Source organism: Spinacia oleracea, chromosome 5 (assembly GCF_020520425.1).
Source record: "Spinacia oleracea cultivar Varoflay chromosome 5, BTI_SOV_V1, whole genome shotgun sequence".
NCBI lineage: Eukaryota > Viridiplantae > Streptophyta > Magnoliopsida > Caryophyllales > Amaranthaceae > Spinacia > Spinacia oleracea.
The window spans coordinates 100596986-100620087 of record NC_079491.1 but is presented as its reverse complement, the minus strand read 5'-3'; the positions used below and the strand labels follow the sequence as shown (position 1 = coordinate 100620087).

The 23102-nt window shown below is 39.0% G+C and overlaps 1 protein-coding gene across 1 annotated transcript; it reads left to right on the top strand.

Moving 5' to 3' along the window:
- The first annotated feature begins 3013 nt into the window (after positions 1–3013).
- LOC110784413 (uncharacterized) lies at positions 3014–4388 on the top strand. The gene is made up of 5 exons (XM_056830318.1): positions 3014–3125; positions 3230–3307; positions 3440–3946; positions 4040–4155; positions 4274–4388. The coding sequence occupies exons 1-5, from the start codon at positions 3036–3038 to the stop codon at positions 4371–4373; spliced, it is 891 nt and encodes a 296-aa protein (XP_056686296.1). The 5' UTR covers positions 3014–3035; the 3' UTR covers positions 4374–4388.
- The last annotated feature ends 18714 nt before the right edge of the window (positions 4389–23102 follow it).

Here is a 23102-nt window from a genome sequence, read left to right as displayed (position 1 = left end):
CACCTCATATTCCACTAACTTGACATACCACTTACTTAAATCTCTCCTTTTGCTTCTACAATCTTGACTCAAGGTCATTAATTTCTCTTACCTATTTTTTTACTTTTACATATACTCCACTTTAAATTCACCTTCAAACACAATTATTAATTTTAACAAACGCATAAATATGAAATTAAATTAACATTACATATAAATAAAAAATGTAACGTATAATCTTAAACATACATATATAGCACAATGAGGTAAAATGGATACATAACTGACTATTAATTTTTTTATTAAGTTCCCCTTGGTTGAAAACGTTGCCATATATGTTCAATCAAATCATTTTCTTCAGTACACTATACACACGTGGATGGTTATCATGAAAAAAGAAAAAAAATAAAAAAATTGCTGGCAGGTTCACATGTGACCCCAACATTGTTGCATGCATACAAAATTACAAATGACGGTCCTCTATGCATGCAAACACCCAAAAAATACTGCAAGCAGAGCAGGATGCGGTCCCACGCCAATTTTTATGCATTTGACATTGGGTCACATATGTGACCCGGGTCAAGGAAATTATTTTTTGACCCTTGTACACTGTCAACATTGTGGTCATTTTGTCCTGTCAATTATCACTTGACCCAATCTACATGTCAAGGTTGTGTGGAGGAAATCTTGCTCCATAATGGCTTGTGTCCAATCTGGATACAAGTGGGGGCATTATGGTATTTTCACCGTAAAAAAGAGAGAGGCCCACTTGGGAATAACGGACTCAAAAATTCAGATTTCAAAAATTTTGAATTTGAAATAGCTCAGGTATTTAATACTCACATTGAACTCTCTCTCTCTCCTCCTTGTTATTCTCTCTCCTCCTTCAAAGCAGTCCTTCTTCCTCGTGCTCCTCCTGCAGTCCAATTTCGCGGCGAAATTTTTCTGGGCAAAAAATTCACACCTCCATTTTCAAGACGAGCTGGGATTGATCGTTAATTTGGTGAATTTGTGATAAGCAATTGCGCTGGAGGAAGAATTATTTGTCATCAAGAGGTAAAACCCTAAAACCCAAATCGAAAATTTAAAAAGTTTATGTATTTAGGCTTATTGGAGGGTTTAGGGTTGTAATCCTAATTGTTAAAGTCGTCTAATTTTAAGAATTTCTGGTTTTCAGTTAGTTAGGGTTTCTGGTTTAATTGCTGCATGTTTTTGTTCGTTTATTAATAATCGTTTTTTAATATTTGTTTAGGGTTTTGTAGGTTGTTGGTGGAATTAGGAGTATGAATAATGGTTGTTTTGTAACTGAGTTTTGATATTTGAACAAATTTGGTATATTTGATGTCACCTAAATTTTGTAAATTTGTTAGAAATAGTGTTGATAATATGGAGAATAGTACTTAAAATATAGAATTATTTTTAAAAAGGATCATAATTTTATATTGATCCTAAAATGGTATTGAAAGTGTTTGACAGTTTGGAATCGCAAATGAGATTTGGATTGGTAGATTTGTACCAAAATGGGTCTAATTACTGGTCTAATTATGTGTGGATGTTTATATGTGTGCATTTTAAAAAGAAAGTAATTGCAGTGTGAAGTTTTTGAATGTTGTGAATTTCTTGTGTTTAGTTTACGTTGTTATTGTAGTCATTAAGTTTTATAATTTTGTAGGAAAATGGGTAAACGTAATGCTCCACTTCCAAAGGAGAAAAAAACATAGGAAGACGTTGTTAAGGGAAAGGGCGTGTCTACAAGGGCAGGAGCACGAACGGTAATTAGTACAAGAATGCTATTGTATTAAATAGAAGAATCCAATTCTAATCCAATTCTATTTTTAATATTCAGACATAAGTAAACTTGTTGTGTTGTGGGTGTAGAGAACAATTGCATGTGGGCTAAAGGCAGTGGAAGGTTCTTCCAGTGGAAAGAAGAGAAAAGTCTATGATGCGGAGACTAGTGGAGAGGAGGAGCCACGTACAGAGAGCAGCGATGACGAGGACGTCGTTAGTATTCATAATGTAACCACTACTATTAGACCGAAGGTTTGTTGAATTGTTAACTACCTATTTCATGGATATCTAGTTTTTGATTGAATGTACATTACTCGGAACAAATGTTTATGATCAATTCTTACATGGTTTTGATTGAGTGGCATTGTTGTATGCATCTTAGTTGAGTGTAGGTGCTCAGGTGAAGGAATCGGAGACTGTTGTGTCCACCAGGCTGAGGAAAGGCATGCATGATAATGATAGGATTGAGGTGTTTTCAAAGTTGATGTCACTGTTGGATGACAGTCGAAGGGATTTAGTTAGAAAAATGGGGTTTGGAGCCCTCCTCACCGTGAAACTGCGCAACCTGTCCCCGGAATTTGCCTACTGGTTAGTGACCAGGGTAGATGGTGCTAATGGGGTGTTCTATGGTGGGGGCGATATGGAATTCAGCCTGGATCCCATCCAATTTAACTGCGTTTTGGGGCTGCCTATGGGTACTCAGCCTGTACCATCTCTTAATGGCAACCTAGACACACGCCATAGGAATATAGCAGACCATATTGTTTAGATGTATGGGGATAGTGGTGGGGTTTCTGTTCAGAATGCTTGGGAATTTGCAGTTGGGATGAGGGATGGACATGGTAAGGCGGTGGGTACTATTGTCCCAATTGTAACAAGAGAGGAGGAATTTGAATTTAGAATAGCCTTTATGATTGTTATACTGGAGCTGGTGTTGTGCCCAAGCACAGACGGGTTTACCTTGGCGGGAAGGTTGTTACCTGCCGCATCGGTAGCACCGGAGTCAAATTCATATGATTGGTGCACGTTCTGTTTAGAGTGGCTAAAGATATGGTGCAAAATGTTTGCACATCAGTTTGATCAGCATGGAGTTGTTTCTGGATTGGGGGGCTGCAGCCTGTTTTTGACGGTTGGTATAACTGAAAATATTTATATTTATTGTGTATAATTTTGCAAAGCTCTTATTTGATTCTGAAGCAACTTGGTTAATGTTGTAGGTGTTCTACCTGGACCACCTGAATGTTGTTCCTAGGCAATTGTGTGTTATGTCGAGGGTGGCTGTGTGGTCCCAATCTGATGTCGATGCCCTGATAGAGGCAGACAAAAAAGCTGGAGGTGACTATGGAAGAACTCAGGTGAGATGGAATACCAATAATTCATGTTGTGTGAGTAGTGATTCAGCAGTATAATGATTCATTCATATATGGACTGATGTTTTATTTTGATGTTCCACAACCAGTCTGTTGATGTTGCTTACGGCGAGAGACACCATCCTCGATTGCCAAGAGATATGCGGGGTTCCTACATTGCAAAAGAGGTTAAATCTATTGTGTCTAATCCAATTTGGTTTAATTATATTATTAGTTGATTAGTTTATAAGTTTCTGGTATCTGTCCCGCGCGCGCACTAGATATTCTCATTGTGTGCTTGGAAAAAAAATTGTATATAGGTTCTGAATGTTTTAACAAGCCGATTTGAGAGAATCGAGGAGCAAATGCACAACCAAGGAGAGGTTTTAAGAAGTATGAAACTTGATTTGTCAAGAATAGTAGGGGTGAGGGAACAAGATAGTGGGTTGAAGGACACTCAAAGTGGAGGTACAAGTGGTGGTAGTGTGGGTGGTGTGGTTGTTTGCCCTGCTCTCGGAGGTACGCAGACAATGAGGCCAACCACAATTCCTACGGCCACTGCACAGCAGTTTGGAGTTCCGTCGCCGGCGGGTTTTGCACCGGCCTTTGGTTCAGCTCGGGGTTTTGGCACCCGAGGCTTTGGGTTCCCTCCTCCTTCCACTTCAGTCTCTCTAGTTTTGGTGAGTGATCCTATAACCCCTGGTCCTTCTTCTGCGGTTACCTCAGATGTTCTTGGATTTATGGCTCCCTCTTCCTCTGATTGTTCTGTCCCTACGAAATCTATGACCGCGCTACAGACTGAAGTACAATCTCCTGCTCAGAAGCCGGTACATTTTCTTACACTACTGTCAATGAACAATCCAATATATACTTATCTTAGAGAATTTTAATGTTGGGTTATACATATCTAATTTGCACAGGTAATCACCACTGAAATTTTAAAGGGAGTTTCACCTCTTAGGAGCTCCCGGAAGAGTCGTACTGATATGGAGAAGGAATTGGTTGCTTTCATCAAGGAGTGCCAGGGAAATAGCAAGTAAATGTCAAACTTTTTAGTAAATTATAAGGGGATTATGAATGTATTTTGTTAATGTTTATAAGTTTTAACTTGGAATACGATAGTTGATTATCCTTCAATTGATCAATATATGCAGGGATGAAGGACCAGAGTTGATTGAGTACGATGGTTTATGTCTAAGCAAATATCAGATGGATCGAAGGATGGCAATGGATGAGTATGCGGGGATAGAATAAGTCAAAGTGGCTAGTAAGATGTATACTAGCAGGTGGAAGGCAGAATTAGGTGCCGGTAGAGGACGAAGTGTAATGCTTGAACCTGGTTTCGGGGTTAGTTTTCAGACGTATTTCTCATCTATGTTATCATGATCTGATCATTTTTATGTAAACGTATCTTGAGCTAATTGGTACACCTTCTAATTGTGGCAGGTTAAGGTACAAACAAACGAACCCCCTCAGTCTCTTGTAGCCCCATTCGGTGCCCCCTTTGAAAACCTCGTCATTCGGGAAATGTTTGTGGTATGCATAATTACTCACATTCTAAATTAAATACATTTGTGATAATTATATGTAAATTTATAATTTACCATTTAACTTATCATATCTATTTTGCAATTTATGCCAGGTTGTAGTACCTGTGTTGCACATGTACTTCACACTTCCACCGCACAGACGTTGGTATTGTGTTGCATTATCCATGAAGGATAAGCGGATTTGGGTCCTTGATCCTACATCAGACGAGCCTTTGTCTGAGTACGGTCGTCTGATTAGCCACATGGTAATGATTGTATGTAAAAACATTTAATAATTATCGCATACATTTCATACATATGATTGACTTGTTATTCTTGTAGTTGAAGTACTTGGACACCCTGTTTTACTCTAAAGACGAGTCATGGGTAAAGGATGGACTGAGTGGATGGGGGGTTGACCTTGTTTCTGTCCCACCGAGCGATGAGTAAGTAACCCAACGCAATCGCTTCGCGTAAATATAAGTTGGTTTGTTTATATATGGATTATATGGTTTGATCACTGTAATGCAGTGTGTCAAGTTGTGTTGTAATGCTAGCATGGATAAAGGACATAGTCCAACGCAACAAAATTTCTGCCACATTCCAACCGGTACATTCATTTAGTTCCATGTGTTTAGTTGTGTGTGTTTTTGAAAACAATAGTCTGTAGTAATGCTATCATATTTATTTTCTATCATCATCAGGGTGCAATAGAGGATGCAAGGTATCACTTGCTGTTGATGAAATCTTGTGCGATTTGAATGTGAGGAGATCTGAGGTCTACGACCTTATTTGTGGGAGGCAAGTCCGTGTGTAGACCGTGTTTACGTGCTTGTACTTAAGTTTTTGGATGTACTTGGTATATACAGTTCTGTATTTTGGCAACTCTGTTGCATTTGAATTCTGGTACTTAGTTTGGAAGTTTGTTTGGAAACTTAAGTAGTTTATGACCAACATTTGATGTTGTATGTTTATATTTCTGATATGAACTATGGGGTCTTTTGTTTTAAAGGAATCCAGGTAGAAATAAGATATTTATGCGCCAATTAAGATCTCTGATTTGTAGTTATGTATGAAATCAGATAAATGAACACAGGTAAATCAGAAAAATGAACACAGGTAGTGAAATGTAGGTCAACTTTGGTATGAGTATGGCATTTGTCAACTTTGTTATGAGTGAGTATGGAATTTGTCAACTTTGGTATGAGTATGACATTTGCCAACTTAGCTTTGGTACACTTCATGTAGTCCTAAATTCAAGTTTGGTACAATGCATTTTACCAGAACTTTGACTTTGGTATATTTCTTGTTGCCAGAACTTCGAATTTGGTACATTACATGTAGCCAGAAATTCTCGACTTTTGGCACATTTTATGTACATTACATTTAGCCAGAACATCGAATTTGGTACATTACATGTACCAAGAACTTCGACTACAAGTCAACTTACATTTTCATTTGACTCGACCCATCATATTTGCTACACTTTTGGTGGTGATAATAAGATTTTAAAGTGGCCAAACTTGGTACACTTCTTATTTGGTACCACCACTTATATAATAGGCAAATACACAATAAAACACTTACAAAGAGTTTAGTAAACGATAATAATGATATTAGGAAAAGTAAACCTAAATTATCCGCAAAGCAGTAAACTATCCCAAATGAAGTTAATTATCCAAAAGCAGCAGTAAACATTACCACCAAAAAAATCCGACTAAAATCTTAAACATTAGATAATCCGCCTAATAAAACAGTTTCCAGCAGTTACATAATATTACTACGAATCATCAGATGCCTTTCAAGTACAGGTGATTGCTGTATCCTTTGCTTCATTAAATTCCGAGAGAAAGTCGTCCATTAGTAGCGCTTTTCGAGCTACAACAATATTTTCCTACAACGATGAATGAATGGTAATAAGGAGCAATAATTTGTAGGCTAGCTATATGAAGGCTAAATACAAAGCCACTTACCATTCCATATTTTGATACGATACGAGCGGCCGATGACTTTATCCATCCCAACATTAGTACGCCGCAACTATGACTGCAAAAAAACCAGTTGTGATTAAACGGGGAAATAAAATTGAAATGACACATAGAATGAATCATCGGTCCACTGGTTCACATACTTGTCGGTGTTGTTCATAAGCTCCACTAGTTGTCTTCCCCAACGACCCATTGTGCCTAGTTCCCACTGGGGGTCATGGACATTTAACATCGTGTCGATGGCCGGGATCTGTGATGTAAAGCATTCACATCAACCCCAGAAATTGTAGTTTGTAAATGACAATTGGCGTAAAAACTTTGGAAGCAAAACATACCATATTTTTCAGAATGGACTTATGCTTCTCTTCGGGGTTGGGGTACATAGTATCCATGAACCATATGGTCTTCTCCTTCAACTCAAATGCAGCACACCACCAATGGTCATCGTCCAACACAGGAACAAAAATCTGATTCCATCATATTACCACAGGAATTATTAGTTATTTGTTTATTCAAAGAACATGTGAAAGGAGAATGTTAAAACTAGGAAAAATGCCACACAAATCTGGGATGCAGTTATGTCACGAAGCGGTTGGCCGTGCTTCTTTTCCAGATGTTCAAAAGGATCCTTATTCGTAATTACCCTCATCTGTAATATAAAATGATGTTCAATAAATATATTCTGGTGTGTCACTTAAACACCTAAAACTTAAAAATGTGATTTTAATAATTAAAAATGTGATTTAATAATTCAAACTTCAAAGTGTGATTTAAATAATCAAAAATGTGATTTAAGGCGTAATAATTCAATTCAAGGCGTAATTACCGCAAAAGTTCGGTCAAGCATAATTCTCCGACTCTTGCCTTCGTAATCCAATGCCCACTTTTTCATATACATCTCCGCAGCCATCCTTACATAGTCAGCACTGACCCTCGCTCTTGTATGCAGGACCCCATAGCAGTCTCTGTGGGTTGCACCCCTGCCATCGCAGGTAATCATGACTTGTCCTGGACTGCAAAACAAGACGCAGAACTGGTTTAGTTAAGGTATTAAATGGGATCATATTCTTATAAGTTGATTAACTTACTTAGCCTCGTCTCTCAAATCTTTCCATCTCTTAACGAACGTAGTTATGTCATTTACCGGACCTGTGACCCTTTGGTTTGTACCAGACACGAAATCTCCCGAAAATACTGCTGAAGATGGAATATGAGTTCGGTGTACTAAACTCCTCCTCCTTGGTCCTCCTCCAGCAGCGGCCTCATTCAACTCCTCATCATTGTCACGCGCATCCTCATTCAACTCCTTACTAGTCACTGGGTCATCCTGATTCAACTCCTTATTGTTCACAGGATCATTCTCATTAGTGGCATGACACTCTTCGTTACCTTGTGCTAATACGGATTGAAGAGATTCATTTGCAACGTTGCCAATGACATCAGTAACTGATACTTGATGCTGATTGTCAATGTGCAACAAATCGTCGATAGCGGCCATCTTCTTGTTGAACTCTTGTTGCTCTATTTGGGTTCTTTGCGAGGTTGGATTGATCATCCTTGGACTTCCCATTTGCTCAAGAGACGTGAATGATTGATTCAAACCAAGATCAAGATCTTGTATATTGTCAGCAAATTGTTGAGCCGGAGAATGGATATGGAACTGGTCATGTATGGGAAAGCCAAAGGGTCTTGTGTTGTCCCGTGCCGTTTGCAACTTATCAATCTTCTCCTCGAGCCTCTCTAGGTAAGGTGTGATCAACTTCATAATCTGTACCATGTATGGAAGATGACCAAATTTTAGTGTGTATACTCGAACGATTTATACAATGTAAAAATATAAATGCGTAGATGAATTACATACATTATTTACTAGCCTTGTATCCTCGCAATCCTCATCTTCTAACGAGATGGGTGTAATTTTGTCTCTGGCGAGTCGGGGATGTGGTTCCCCATATGCAACGTCTAGTGACTGCCACAATAAACATTAAACATTTCCATAAATAATAACCAATAACCAGAATAAGTTTGCTACACATGATTTTAATGTTGTGATTCATTGTAAAAGGATCAACTTACTGAAAGCTTTTCGTAGTCGTCAGTTTCCTTCTTCTCCAAACCCCTAGCCAGGAAGACATGCTCAGTTGTCCAAACTCCTATCCTTGGAAACTCGTTCCACGACAGAGGAGGCCTGTTCAAATGATCTAGGTAGAATATCTGTTCACCAAATGCAAAGTCAAAAATTATTTAAAAAATACGAAAAGTAACATTCACTATGGGGAAAAATGGTTTGGAAAAGTACCAAGAGGAACAGAGTACAGCCACCACATCCCGCCACGAACCCAGCTTTGTCAAACTTCTCAGCAAACTCACAAGACTTAGTCATAAGCCACTCATGGGCAAACGTACACCAATCATATTCAATTGACCTGTCTGCCACGGTACATGCTTGCATCAAGGGCTTAGACATATATGATCCATCAGTCGAAGGACATATGACCAGACCCAAGAGCGCCATCAAGAAAGCAGTACGGAATTCGCTACGGGCCGACTCGGTTTCCAGCTGGATGACATTGCCATCTTCATCCTCTTCGACTAACGCATCGATGACTGAACGTAACGAAAACATTTCCTTTCCCTCCCCATTCACCATTTTGAACTTCCGAGACACCTTCCCAGCCTTAACAACCAACGCCGGACTATCAACCACGTCGAAGGGAACCGTCTTACCTCCCATTGGGAGATCAAATACGCATTTCCATTGTGTTGGAGACAACGGTTGAAGGAAATATGTCCTTCACCCAAGGTGCATTAAGTCTAATACCAAGGTTCAGATTAATTGCGAACAATTAATTCAGTGAGATCAAGTGATCGGAACAGCTAGCTGGAGCAATGCTTCCGATCAGTGAGTTCTAATGGATATTGAACTCACAACTTACTCTTGACTGAACCTACAAGGTCACACCAATGACACGTAACAGATCACCGGATTAAATGAATCGAAAATTCATTTAATAGCTTTTCGGGATTTAAGTTGGAAACGCATTATACGATACGACCTTGCATCGGAATCGTATATCGTATCGCGAATATTCGTAAGCTACGCGAAACGAATAAATCGTATCGTACGACGGTGATTCGTCGTATACGAAACGATAAATAATATATCGAAAATATATTAAACGCGGATACGAGGAGCGGCCCACGAGCCGAGTGCACGAAGCACTCAAGGCCCATGGGCACGCGCGCTAGGCAAGCAAGCAAGGCGACACAACAGCGCTGGCCCATGGCCAAGCAGCTGTGTGCGCGCGCGCGCCAAGACCACGACACAGCAGCAGCAGCGCGGCCCACGGCCCAACTCGCTGTGCGTGTCCGTGTGATGCTGCGCGGGCTTGCTAGCCGGCCTTGCCTTATGGCTTGGTCGGTTAGTAAGGTTATGTAAATAACCTTATGACCTAAATTCCAACTACTGCAATCACAATTCAGATCACACACAACCCTAGGAGAAAACAGAGAACCCTAATTCTCTTTGTGCATCCATAGTGTGTTCATCCCAAAAAAGCAAATCTCTTGATCGATTGTCTAAGCTACGATAATCAAGACGGATCTGATCGTGTCGGTGAACCAAGTAGAGGAACAACAAGTGGATTTCTTTGTTCGTGTTCGTTGACGGATTATTGTGGAAAACACGCTTCGAATGTAAGTTTGCTTAATCTGTGCTTTATACATGTTTCTTGGCTTTGGGGATTGTTCCGCACATGTTATTATGTTTAACTGTATTCCCCTACAGTGGTATCATGAGCCTTATGTATTCAAAGCATGAATTAGCAAGATTATTATTTTTTTTGCATTGTCGAAATTTTTGGAATTTTTGTTGATTTTTCGGAATTTTTTCGAATTATGGGATTAATTGCGAAATTGGCAGTTCCGAAATCAAAAATATTCGCTTTTTCGATTTTAAAAACCCTAATCTGATGGAAAACGATTTTCTAAGATCAAATCATGGGAATAGAATTGCGAAAACAGGCCTCGAAGCATCAGGTTTTGGGCGTTTTTGTTAATTTTTCATTAAAAATTAAATGTGTCGGACAGTAATTCAATTAAAAGGTCAACCAACACTACTCGGAATTGCTTGAAACTTTGACACAATGTTTCTTGGATATATGCTTGATCTATGGTAAAATTTTCAGATTTTTCCGATAAGTATAAACCCTAATTTTGCCTTTCCCCAATTCGTAAAATTTACAACCCTAATTGATTTTTAATTAATTATGGATTAATAATTCGGTTAATTGGGAAAAGGGGTATAATTTCATGGGTCAGTGGATAATTTTAAAAATTATTGGATTAAAATTTTGAATGGTTTCGTTAATTTTAATCACACTTAAACCAATTTATTAATAATCTGAAATTTAATTGTTTATGAACGATGTAAAATTTCGGATTTTGTTAATTAAAGGTTCAAATTTTAAAGTTGATTCGACCGTTCTTAAAAGTTTGAATATTGTTAGCCCTTGATTTATTAATTTTACGAAATTGGATTGTCGTTAAAGTTTATTAAATCGTTAAAAATCGTTGTTTTTCGAAAAATTAAATCGTAACTTTTTTGAAAAATAAAATTAATGCAAGTTCGTGAATTAAAATTTAATTTTAATTAGGTTGGTCAGTTTTACGAACCAAAAACACGAACATGGGCATGATGGAAGTATGGCTTGTCGAGCCATACGAGGCCGTTATGCGAGCCGTGCCATGCGACACGGGCAGCAACACGAGCTGCGTGCCTCATGCGCTCTAGGCAAGGCAGGGGCAGTCGATGCCTGCGAGGCTGCGACGAAGCGAAGCGCGATGCTTGCAACGTCGAGCACCCACGTTGCACAACACACACGCAACGCAGGGCAGCTATGCTGCGGGTACGCGATGCGCATGCGCGAGGCATGGCGCGCGAGCGATGGGCGAGCGATGGCATGCTATGCGATGCGATGGGCTGGGCGCGCGGGCAATGCTCGTGTGATCTTGGGCCTCTCGCACGACGGGCTGGGCGCAAGCCTAGGCCGTTTGATTGAACTTTTTTTTTAATCGTTTAATTAGTTGTGCTTCGTGTATTTGCATTAATTTGGGCTAACGGGATTTTTAATTTAATATTTTATTTGCTTGGGCCGGGCCGCGAGTTTTAATTTAATATTTCATAATTAATTATCCGGAATAATTATTGGTTTGAGTGGGAGCCACTAAATGAAATTAAAATGAAATAATTATTTTAATTATTTCGTAGGTCGCATTATTTTAATTAAATTCAATTTTAATTAGAATAAATTCTAAGGATTAATAATTTGGAAATTGATTAATCTTTTAGGACGCGTTTATGTGAACGTGAATTTTAATTAATTCACGTAAATACTTGCATATTAACATGGGCCATTCGTTTTAGCATACGAATGGGTGAATGCGTAGAATATATATTTTATGCAATGCAGGTACTCCAAGTGACTAGTATGGCCAAATTTAGGATAGTTAAATACGGTCTGCGCACCGTTCTATCTTTGAATGTAAAGTTTTAAATATGGTCTGCGTACCATGGAAATTTTGATGTAATTTATTATTTTCAAGTATTTCTAAGTTTAGAACTTTAAGTTAGCATTTGAACGAAGATTCAAGACGATGTCAAGCTAACAAGGAGGTGATGAAGATTGGATGCTTCACGACAAGAAGTTTTGGGCCATACTAGATCACCAATTATTTATGCAATTTAATATATATATTATGCGTGAATGTATGAATGTATGTATGCTATTGCATGAACAGGTTGTTTCCTATGAATCTATTAGTTTTAAGTTCACTAAATAATCGAACCAACATAGAAACAACTAGGTCCAAGTAATATTGAGTTTTAAAAATTGCCTTCCAAATCAACACTTACAAAAATCTAGGGATCTAAGATAGTAGGTTTACGCTAAAGCGAGGTGCTATTTTAGTTGACTTAGATGGTAAGGCGTCCTAAAGGAGCACGTTGATTGTGGTTATAACTCAAACAACAATGGCATTAAGTTGTGGCAATGGGATAAATTATGGCATTAATTTATTAACCAAGAGTAATTTGGAGATTACTAGCAATAGGTTTTGCTTACCTAAAATCTTAAAATACTTAAGACATGCTAAAGCTGCTTAAGGATTTAGGACTTTTGGGGTCTTGGAATCGTTTCATTCATTTCGGACCATGTTTTTGCTTTTTGCATGAATGAAATGTTTTAATAGCTTTAATGATTGCATGTTTGCTTTTATTTCAAAGTTATTGAATTGTATGAATGGTTATTTATTGCAAATTCTTTTCGATTGTAGTAATCAAAATGGTCGCAAACATAACAACAATCATATCATCTGAAATTCAGGATGTCGAGTTAGACTTGACTAATTTTCTTGAATGGAAAGGGAAACTTGTCGAAGTTTTGAAAGTTAATGGCATACATTATGTCGTTGAACAACCTTTCCCTAGCTATGATGCGCGAGGCATGACTCCTGAAAGGTACAGAAGTTGGGCACTTCACAAGTACCTTGTCACGGAGTTCATCCTTAAGTCTATCCCTGAGAGTTGGAGAGGGAGGTTCATTACTTTTGAACCTCAAGCTCTCCTAAGTAGCCTCGAGGATAAGTGTGCGGGTTTTCAACCCTTGTGCCAAACTGGTGGCAATGGGGTTGACGAATTGGCTAATTCGATGAGCAATCTCAAGCTCATAACCCCATGCAAGTCGTGCCTAGAAGTCGAACTTCTGGAGGCACAAAGGCGCATCTACTCTGTCAAGATGGACAAAAACACATCAATTCGGTCTCATGTGGATATGATGTCTGGATTATTTTTTACAATTGAGAGACTTGGTGGTTCCATCAAAGAGTCGGTAGCTATTGCACTAGTGCTGAATTCTCTTCATAAGGATTATGAGGGTTTTAAGATGCACTATCTCTTTCATCAGAAAGAGAGCACATTCTCTGAACTTGTGGAATTACTCATGAAATGCGAGAAAATCCTTAAGTTCAATCAAGACCCTTTGAATGTGAGGTGCACTAAATTCAAGAAAATAGGCAAGGGGAAGAAAAGCAAGGCTGCATCTTCGTCCACTCCCGGAGGGCATCTGGCGCCTTCTAAGAGCAAGATGAAGAGGAATGCTTATCCTTCCACATCGCAATGCTTCAATTGTAATGAAATTGGTCATTACAAGCGAGATTGCCCCAAACTAAAGGAAGAGAAGAAGGACGGAAACGTTGCTTCTCCTTCAGGTATGTATGTTATACATTGTAATCTAGCTAATTCTACTTCTTGGGTATTAGATACTGGTTGTGGCTCACACTTATGTTCCAATCCACAGGGACTAAGGAGAAGTAGAAAGCTTGATAAAGGCGAGATGGATCTACGCGTGGGAAATGGAGCACGGATTGCTGCATTAGCCGTAGGATCTTATTTTATTTCTTTGCCTAGTGGGTTTGTTTTGGAACTAGAAAACTGTTACTATGTTCCTAGTATCACCAGAAACATCATTTCCGTTTCAAGTTTGGATTCTAAAGGTTTTAGTTTTCAATTTAAAGACAATAGTTGTTCTTTTGCTTTGAATGGAGTGTTTTATGGTTCAGCACAACAAAAAAACGGTCTTTACGTGCTAGATACGAGCAAACACATTTATAACATAAATACCAAAAAGGCTAAAACTGGTGATTCGAATCTCACATTTCTGTGGCATTGTCGATTAGGCCATATAAACATAAAGCGCATGGAATTACTTCAACGGAAAGGAATTCTAGAATCATTCGACTTAGAGAAGATTGATCAATGCGAATCTTGTTTACTTGGCAAAATGACAAAGCAACCTTTCTCAAAGGTGGGAGAAAGAGCAAGCGAACTACTAGGGCTAATACATACGGACGTATGTGGGCCTATGAGTACGAAAGCTAGAGGTGAGTTCAGCTATTTCATAACGTTTACGGACGACTTCAGTAGATATGGCTATATTTACTTAATGAAGCACAAGTCTGAATCGTTTGAGAAATTCCGAGAATTTCAAAATGAAGTAGAGAATCAACATGGCAAGAAAATCAAAGCTCTAAGATCGGATCGAGGAGGTGAATATCTTAGCCACGAGTTTGATGACCATCTAAAAGAATGCGGTATTCTTTCTGAATTGACTGCTCCGGGGACACCTCAATGGAATGGAGTGTCGGAACGGAGAAACAGGACCTTACTCGATATGGTCAGGTCAATGATGGGTCAAGACGAACTTCCTTTACAGTTCTGGGGACATGCGTTGCAAACTGCAGCACTCACACTGAATCGTGCTCCGTCAAAAGCTGTTGAGAAGACTCCATACGAATTATGGACTGGGAAACTTCCAAAGTTGTCTTTTCTGAAGATTTGGGGTTGCGAAGCATATGTCAAGCGATTAATTTCGGGCAAATGTTTCTTCGTTGGGTATCCAAAAGAAACTATGGGGTATTACTTCTACAACAAGTCAGACAACAAGGTATTCGTTGCTCGTGACAGTGTCTTTTTGGAAAGAAATCATATTTCCAAATTGACAAGTGGGAGAATAGTAGACCTCGAAGAGATTCGAGACGAACAATAAACTCAGAACTCTTTAGAAGCAGTTCAAGTTGATGAACCTCCAAGGTCTTTAGAAGAGCCAGTGGGAGTAGTTCCTCAAAACGTTGTTGCCCCTCGTAGGTCAAATAGAACTATTTTTCAGCCGGACAGATGGACAGGCGTCCTCTTGACTGAAAACTTAAACGTTCTCATATTGGATAGTGATGAACCTTTGACTTACAAGCAAGCTATGACGAGCCCTAGCTCCATTAAATGGTTAGAGGCCATGCAATCTGAAATAGACTCCATGTCTGAAAATCAAATCTGGGATTTGGTTGATTTGCCGGATGGGTTCACATCTATCGGATGCAAATGGGTCTTCAAATTGAAGAAAGACAAAGATGGAATTGTATACATATACAAGGCTAGATTGGTAGCAAAAGGTTACAGGCAAGTTCACGGCGTTGACTACGATGAAACCTTTTCTCCAGTCGCGATGCTTAAGTCTATTCGGATAATCCTTGCGATTGCCGCTTTTCATGACTATGAAATATGGCAAATGGATGTCAAAACTGCCTTCTTGAACGGTGTTCTTGAAGAGACTGTGTTCATGACACAGCCAGAGGGTTTTGTCGATCAAAAGAACCAAGGAAAGGTATGCAAGCTTAAGAAGTCCATCTACGGACTAAAGCAGGAATCAAGGAGTTGGAATAAACGATTTGATGAAACAGTCAATAAGTTTGGCTTCATCAAGAATCAGGACGAATCTTGTGTATACAAGAAGGTCAGTGGGAGTAAAATTGCATTCCTTGTCTTGTATGTTGACGACATACTGCTTATCGGAAACGACATTCCTATGTTGGAGTCTGTAAAGACTTGGCTCGGGAAGTGTTTCTCAATGAAGGACTTAGGAGAGGCACAGTACATATTGGGCATCAAGATCTATAGGGATAGATCTAAAAGGATGATTGGACTAAGGCAAAGCACTTACATTGACAAAGTGCTAGCTAGGTTCAATATGATGGAAGCCAAGAGAGGCCATCTACCCATGTCATATGGCGTATATCTAAGCAAGAATCAGTGTCCCAAAACATCTGATGAGCGTAGAAAGATGAGTGGAATTCCATACGCTTTGGCTATTGGATCCATCATGTATGCTATGATTTGTACAAGGCCGGATGTTTCGTTCGCACTCAGTGCAACGAGCATGTACTAGTCGGAACCAGGTGAGGCACATTGGACTGCTGCTAAGAACATCCTAAAGTACCTGAAAAGGACTAAGGATCAGTTTCTGGTTTATGGTGGTACAGATGAGTTGATTGTTAAGGGCTATACGGACGCAAGCTTTCAAACCGACAGAGATAATTTCAGATCACATTCTGGGTTTGTGTTCTGCCTCAACGGCGGAGCAGTAAGCTGGAAAAGTGCTAAGCAAAGCACTATTGCGGATTCTACAACTGAAGCCGAGTACATTGCTACCTCAGAAGCAGCAAAGGAAGCTGTTTGGATTCGGAAGTTCATCAAAGAACTTGGGGTTTTCCCCTCCATTAAAGGACCAGTGGCTTTGTATTGCGACAATAGCGGAGCCATTGCCCAGGCAAAGGAGCCTAGGAGCCACCAGAAGTCCAAGAAAGTATGCGGCGATTTCATATACTTCGAGAGATCGTTGAAAGAAAGGAAATCGAGATTTGCAAGGTTGGAACTGACGACAACGTCGCGAATCCATTGACTAAACCGTTGCCACAAGTGAAACACAACGCACATGTAGCAACCATGGGAATCAAGCATGTTGGAGAATGGCTTTGATTTTCTAAGTATTGTTTTAGAACATCTGTTAGATCTATGTTTAAAACAATTGGTTTAACCATTTCATATTTATGAAATTTATTATTTCATATTCATTTAATTGTGGTTTAGAATTAAATGATAAGTCCATGTGATTCAAATCATTCAAATGGGATGTCAAGATGGATTCTTTGGCAAAGAAACACCCATAAGTGAACTTGAATATTGAAGTCACAAAGGATCCCTAATCCAGGTCATTGAAAGGTGGACGACCAATGACTAATGAAGATTAGATTGCAAGTAGATTACTTAGTTCTGTTTCTTGAACTAGAGTGACTGGATGTCAGAATCTTTTGCATAGATACTTATTGGATCTTGTATCGGATTGACCATGAGAACTCTTTAAGAGATTAAAGTCATGTCATAGGTAGTTCTCATTAATGGTGATTAGAAACCGTTCCTCAGAACATGAGCGGTTATGTCTGCTCGTTTGAGAATTAGTTCGCTTTGATACTAGCTAAACGTCGCACCGTAAAAGGAGGCTATAAAAGCAGTTATTGGGCGTACTATGAATCAAAGTGAGTGTTCATAGATTGCAAGAATGGATTGTCCTCCTATCTTTGATAGGATATGGTGTTGTTGTATAACAAGGCCTCTCGGAGAGTTAGATACTGTAAAATGCATGGCCGTGCTCAGAATGGTTAGGCTTAACCTTCTGCATAAGTTTGACAGTTGAACTCTGTAATCCGAGAAACACTTCTGGACCTAATAAGGATGGCTTGGATCTTACCTTATGTTCAGTAAGTAACACTAAGCGACAAAGGAATGTGGATGCACACTTGTCTGAATGACAAGTGGGAGATTGAAGGAAATATGTCCTTCACCCAAGGTGCATTAAGTCTAATACCAAGGTTCAGATTAATTGCGAACAATTAATTCAGTGAGATCAAGTGATCGGAACAGCTAGCTGGAGCAATGCTTCCGATCAGTGAGTTCTAATGGATATTGAACTCACAACTTACTCTTGACTGAAGCTACAAGGTCACACCAATGACACGTAACAGATCACCGGATTAAATGAATCGGAAATTCATTTAATAGCTTTTCGGGATTTAAGTTGGAAACTCATTATACGATACGACCTTGCATCGGAATCGTATATCGTATCGCGAATATTCGTAAGCTAGGAGGAAAAAAAAATCGTATCGTACGACGGTGATTCGTCGTATACGAAACGATAAATAGTATATCGGAAATATATTAAACGCGGATACAAGGAGCGGCCCACGAGCCGAGTGCACGAAGCACTCAAGGCCCATGGGCGTGCGCGCTAGGCAAGCAAGCAAGGCGACACAACAGCGCTGGCCCATGGCCGAGCAGCTGTGTGCGCGCGCGGGCCAAGACCACGACACAGCAGCAGCAGCGCAGCCCACGGCCCAGCTCGCTGTGCGTGTCCGTGTGATGCTGCGCGGGCTTGCTAGCCGGCCTTGTCTTATGGCTTGGTTGGTTAGTAAGGTTATGTAAATAACCTTATGACCTAATTTCCAACTACTGCAATCACAATTCAGATCAAACACAACCCTAGGAGAAAACAGAGAACCCTAATTCTCTTTGTGCCTCCATAGTGTGTTCATCCCAAAAAAGCAAATCTCTTGATCGATTGTCGAAGCTACGATAATCAAGACGGATCTGATCGTGTCGGTGAACCAAGTAGAGGAACGACAAGTGGAGTTCTTTGTTCGTGTTCGTTGACGGATTATTGTGGAAAACACGCTTCGAATGTAAGTTTGCTTAATCTGTGCTTTATACATGTTTCCTGGCTTTGGGGATTGTTCCGCACATGTTATTATGTTTAACTGTATTCCCCTACAACGGTAAGACTCTGCCATCACCTGCAACCAAGGTCTGGGCAACTCCATCCACCCTAGTCATTAACCAATAGCAGAACTTGTTAGGTTACGATACATATGAATAAACATAAGTCATGCGGAAAAAACCATAAAGCCAGGAAACATATTATTAACACATAATCATTTAGCATAATTCAGATGCATACACTTTGTAGCGTGCCCTCCCTAGCTGCGCCCGAACCGAACAAGAACAAGTCTTTAGGACTCCAAGTGTCGTCCCTCCGTAGATAGTCCACAGCACGTCCGGATCCGCCTTAAGCTTGACCAACTAGAATCGCCCTTAAGGTTCCTTAGATTTTCGGCTATTTGGGTGCAAGTGTTTGGCTGATTTTTGCTTAAAAATCTTACCTTGAATACTTCAATAATCGTCTGTTAAATATGTGACCCTAGGCCTATATTTATAGAGTTTATGGAAAGGAATTATAATCCTACTAGGATATGGATTTATTAATTAGAATCCTATTTGAACTCTAATTAATAAATTTAATCTATTAGGATTAGGATTTAATCATTGCACGAATTCCAATAGGATTAGGATTCGTTACGAATACGAGTGTCGCACCCGCGCAGGCCTTGCGGCCCACACGAGTGGGTGCTGCCTCGCAGCCCACGAGCACACGCTCCAGCGCGCTGGGCCTGGCTTTGCGCTGGGCCTGGCGAGGCTGTGGCCTTCGTGTTGGGCTCTTGGCTTGCTGGACGCGGGCCTGGCTTTGTTCTGGGCCTTCGTCTGGCAAGCCTCGTCCGATGCTAATTCGTACGATGCGCTTCCGATTAAATTCCCGGTTCCGGAATTCATTTTCGATACGACCAATATTTAATATTTCCGATTCCGGAATTAATTTCCGTTTCGAACAAATATTTAATATTTCCGTTTCCGGAATTATTTTCCGATTCCGATAATATTTCCGATTCTGACAATATTTCCGTTTCCGGCAATATTTCCGATTCCGGCAATATTTCCATTTCCAATAATATTTTCCGAGACGTACCATGTTTCCGTTTCCGGCAACATCTACGACTTGGATAATATTCATATTTCCGATACGATCCATATTTCCGTTTCCGGCAATATCATCGTTTCCGGAGTATTCATTTCTTGCTTATGACGATCTCAGCTCCCACTGAAACCAAGATCCGTCGATTCCGAATATCCATAGATGGAGTATTTAATGCCATTAAATACTTGATCCGTTTACGTACTATTTGTGTGACCCTACGGGTTCAGTCAAGAGTAAGCTGTGGATTAATATCATTAATTCCACTTGAACTGAAGCGGCCTCTAGCTAGGCATTCAGCTCACTTGATCTCACTGAATTATTAACTTGTTTAATACTGAACCGCATTTATTAGACTTAATATTAAATGCATACTTGGACCAAGGGAATTATTTCCTTCAGTCTCCCACTTGTCCTTAGGGACAAGTGTGCATTTCCTAATTCCTTTGTCGCTCGATGCTTGCTCTTGAACATAAGGTAAGAGTTGTCATCCTTATTATGTCCAGAGGTGTTTCTCGGTTTCAGAGTTCAACTGATTAGATAAACAGATAATCATAGCCTATGATTCATCCGAGCACGGCCATGCATTTTACAGTTTCTAGCTCTCCGAGTGGCCTTGTACAACTTTTAAGCATCTCATCCCGATTTATGGGAGGACAATCTCAATCTTGCGATCTTGAGATTAGACTTCGTTTGATAGGTGATTACCTGAGCGTTGCCTTTATAGCCTCCTTTTACGGTGCGACGGTTGGTCAACGTCAAAGTAACCAGTTCTCAAACAAGTAATCTCAAATCACTCAGGTATTGAGGATTTAGTGTCTAATAATTTTAATTAAATTTACTTATGACAAATTTTCATCTCTTACAGTAAAGTTTCATAGGTCTGTCCGATACTAGTCTTCCCAAAGTAAGTATCTATGAAAATGATGATGACATTGCCATGTCCACATAGTTCAAGAAACAGAACTACTAGTCATCTTGCATTCTAGTTGTCTAACATTTTCTATGCGTCCAATTTTATAGAAAACTCCGACCAGGGACCATTTTCAACTTTTGACGTTCAAGTTCACTTGATAGACATTTCTTAGTCACAGGACTGGTCCTGACAGTCTATCTTGAATATATCGTCAAATTGAAGGGACTCATCATTTAATACTAAACCAAGATTAAATGGAATATGAAAATATATTTCATATATGATAAATGTTCAACCCCAATGTTTTACAACCATGGGCCTCAAACCCATTTTTAAAACAGTTCATGGAATTCAAAGCTATGCTTGATTTCCAGAGCTACAACGTGAGTGTTGCTTCTCACTTATTGCATAGGTTAAGTTATCATGCTTTGCTAATCTTAATATCCTTTTTATCGAATGTTTTTCGAGATAGGATGATAAGATCTTTTGAGTTTGTTTATTATGTGATCTAGTCTTTCTTACTACATTAGTGGTTCTACGCATTTTGCAATGAAGAACCATTAAGTCAATAGACATGTGATCTTCCCAAGTTCAATGAAGAACTCATTAATATAAACAACTCTTTTTTATTGCTTCTTAGGCAATAAGTACTTTTACTTCAACTGTTTAGGTTGCTAGTGATGCTTTGTTTGGATTTACTTATCCAAGCAGTTCATAGATATGCGGAAGACTTTCCAACTATATCTTAGAACATAGAAATTAATATTTAATTTCCCACGCAACAACTCACGGTCTCCAATCCATGTTTCCATTTCAAAACACCATGCTCTTTAGCTCGTCCTTGTCAATGGTTAACTCCAAAGGGTCTTGCTTGATCCTTTGCCAGTGTTTATGCGTGTAGCATCAATATTTAGCATATCTTTATTTCCTTGAATCCAGAACTATTCCTATGTACCTTTTCAAGTACCATAAGTGTTCTTGATCTCAATCTAGTTGATCTTCACTTAGATCAATAGAGATTGGTATATGTTCGTCATGCCTAAAGTCATACGATACATTTTTGGCGATCCTCATATTATATCATACATGATAAATTCTTTTGCAGAATAATTCCCAATTGAATTCTATTCATGTAACTTTAGCTCATTCAATTTCGGTAGATACTGAATCCAGCTAAATTCTTTGACATATAATATAGGTTAAGGATCTTATCTAGATCCTTTGATGTTTAACTTAGTAAATGCTTATACATAGTTCAAACATTCTTTACTTAGATTTATTCATATGGGTCGAATATCTCCAATGGAGTCTTTCGTGTTTGATTTAGTAAATTCCATTACTTAATCCAAAACAATATCATAAGATCTTTGTAAATAGATCTTAATACCCAGTATGTACTAAGTTTCGCCTTAATCCATCATTGATGAATAATTTCGAACCTAAGTCATTAGCATTTGAATGTTATTTCACAATAGAGAGATATGTGTGTGATACACATAGGACCAATTAAGTTTTTATGTACTCCCACTAAACTTCTTATACATCTATAAGAATCATGTACATTTTATGAAACTAAAATACTTATTAGCTTCACTAAAATACAATTCCAATTCCCAACTGCTTGCTTAAATCTGTACTTAGATTTCATAAGCTAGCATTCATTTCAAGCATTATTTTGATCCACAAATCCTATGACATGCCATGTACATAGTTTTCTTCCAACATTTGATTGAGGAATACGTTTTGTCATCCAATTGCCAAATGTACCAATATGCAATCATTGCTTGAATTATAGACTTAAGCATTACGATTTTGCATGAGGCTTCAACACAATCCACGCCGTGAATTTGCTTGTAACCTTTAGCAACTAATCTAGCTTTGTGTGTGAACACAATTCCATGTTTGATGGTTTTTATCCTTAAAACAAACTTGCAACCAATAGGTGTGAAACTATTCTTGCAAATCAACAAGATTTCAATTTTGTCATCAAAACATTGAGTATGTTTTATGGCCTCTAACCATTTAAAACATTTGAGTCTATTTATGGCCTCTAACCATTTTAGGGAATCTGGGTTTCGACATAGCTTTCTCACAGGTTATAAACTCATTAATCTACATGATAATAGTTTGACTGCAAGTTGTAGGTTTTCTTCACTATCTAATAGAAGAATCGCATAGCTTCAGTGACCTGAACTCCATGTTTCTTCACTATCCAATAGAAGAATATCATAGTTCCAGTGACTTGAACTCTATGCCTACTTGGGTATAGAACATCAAACAAATAGAATATCAATAGCCAC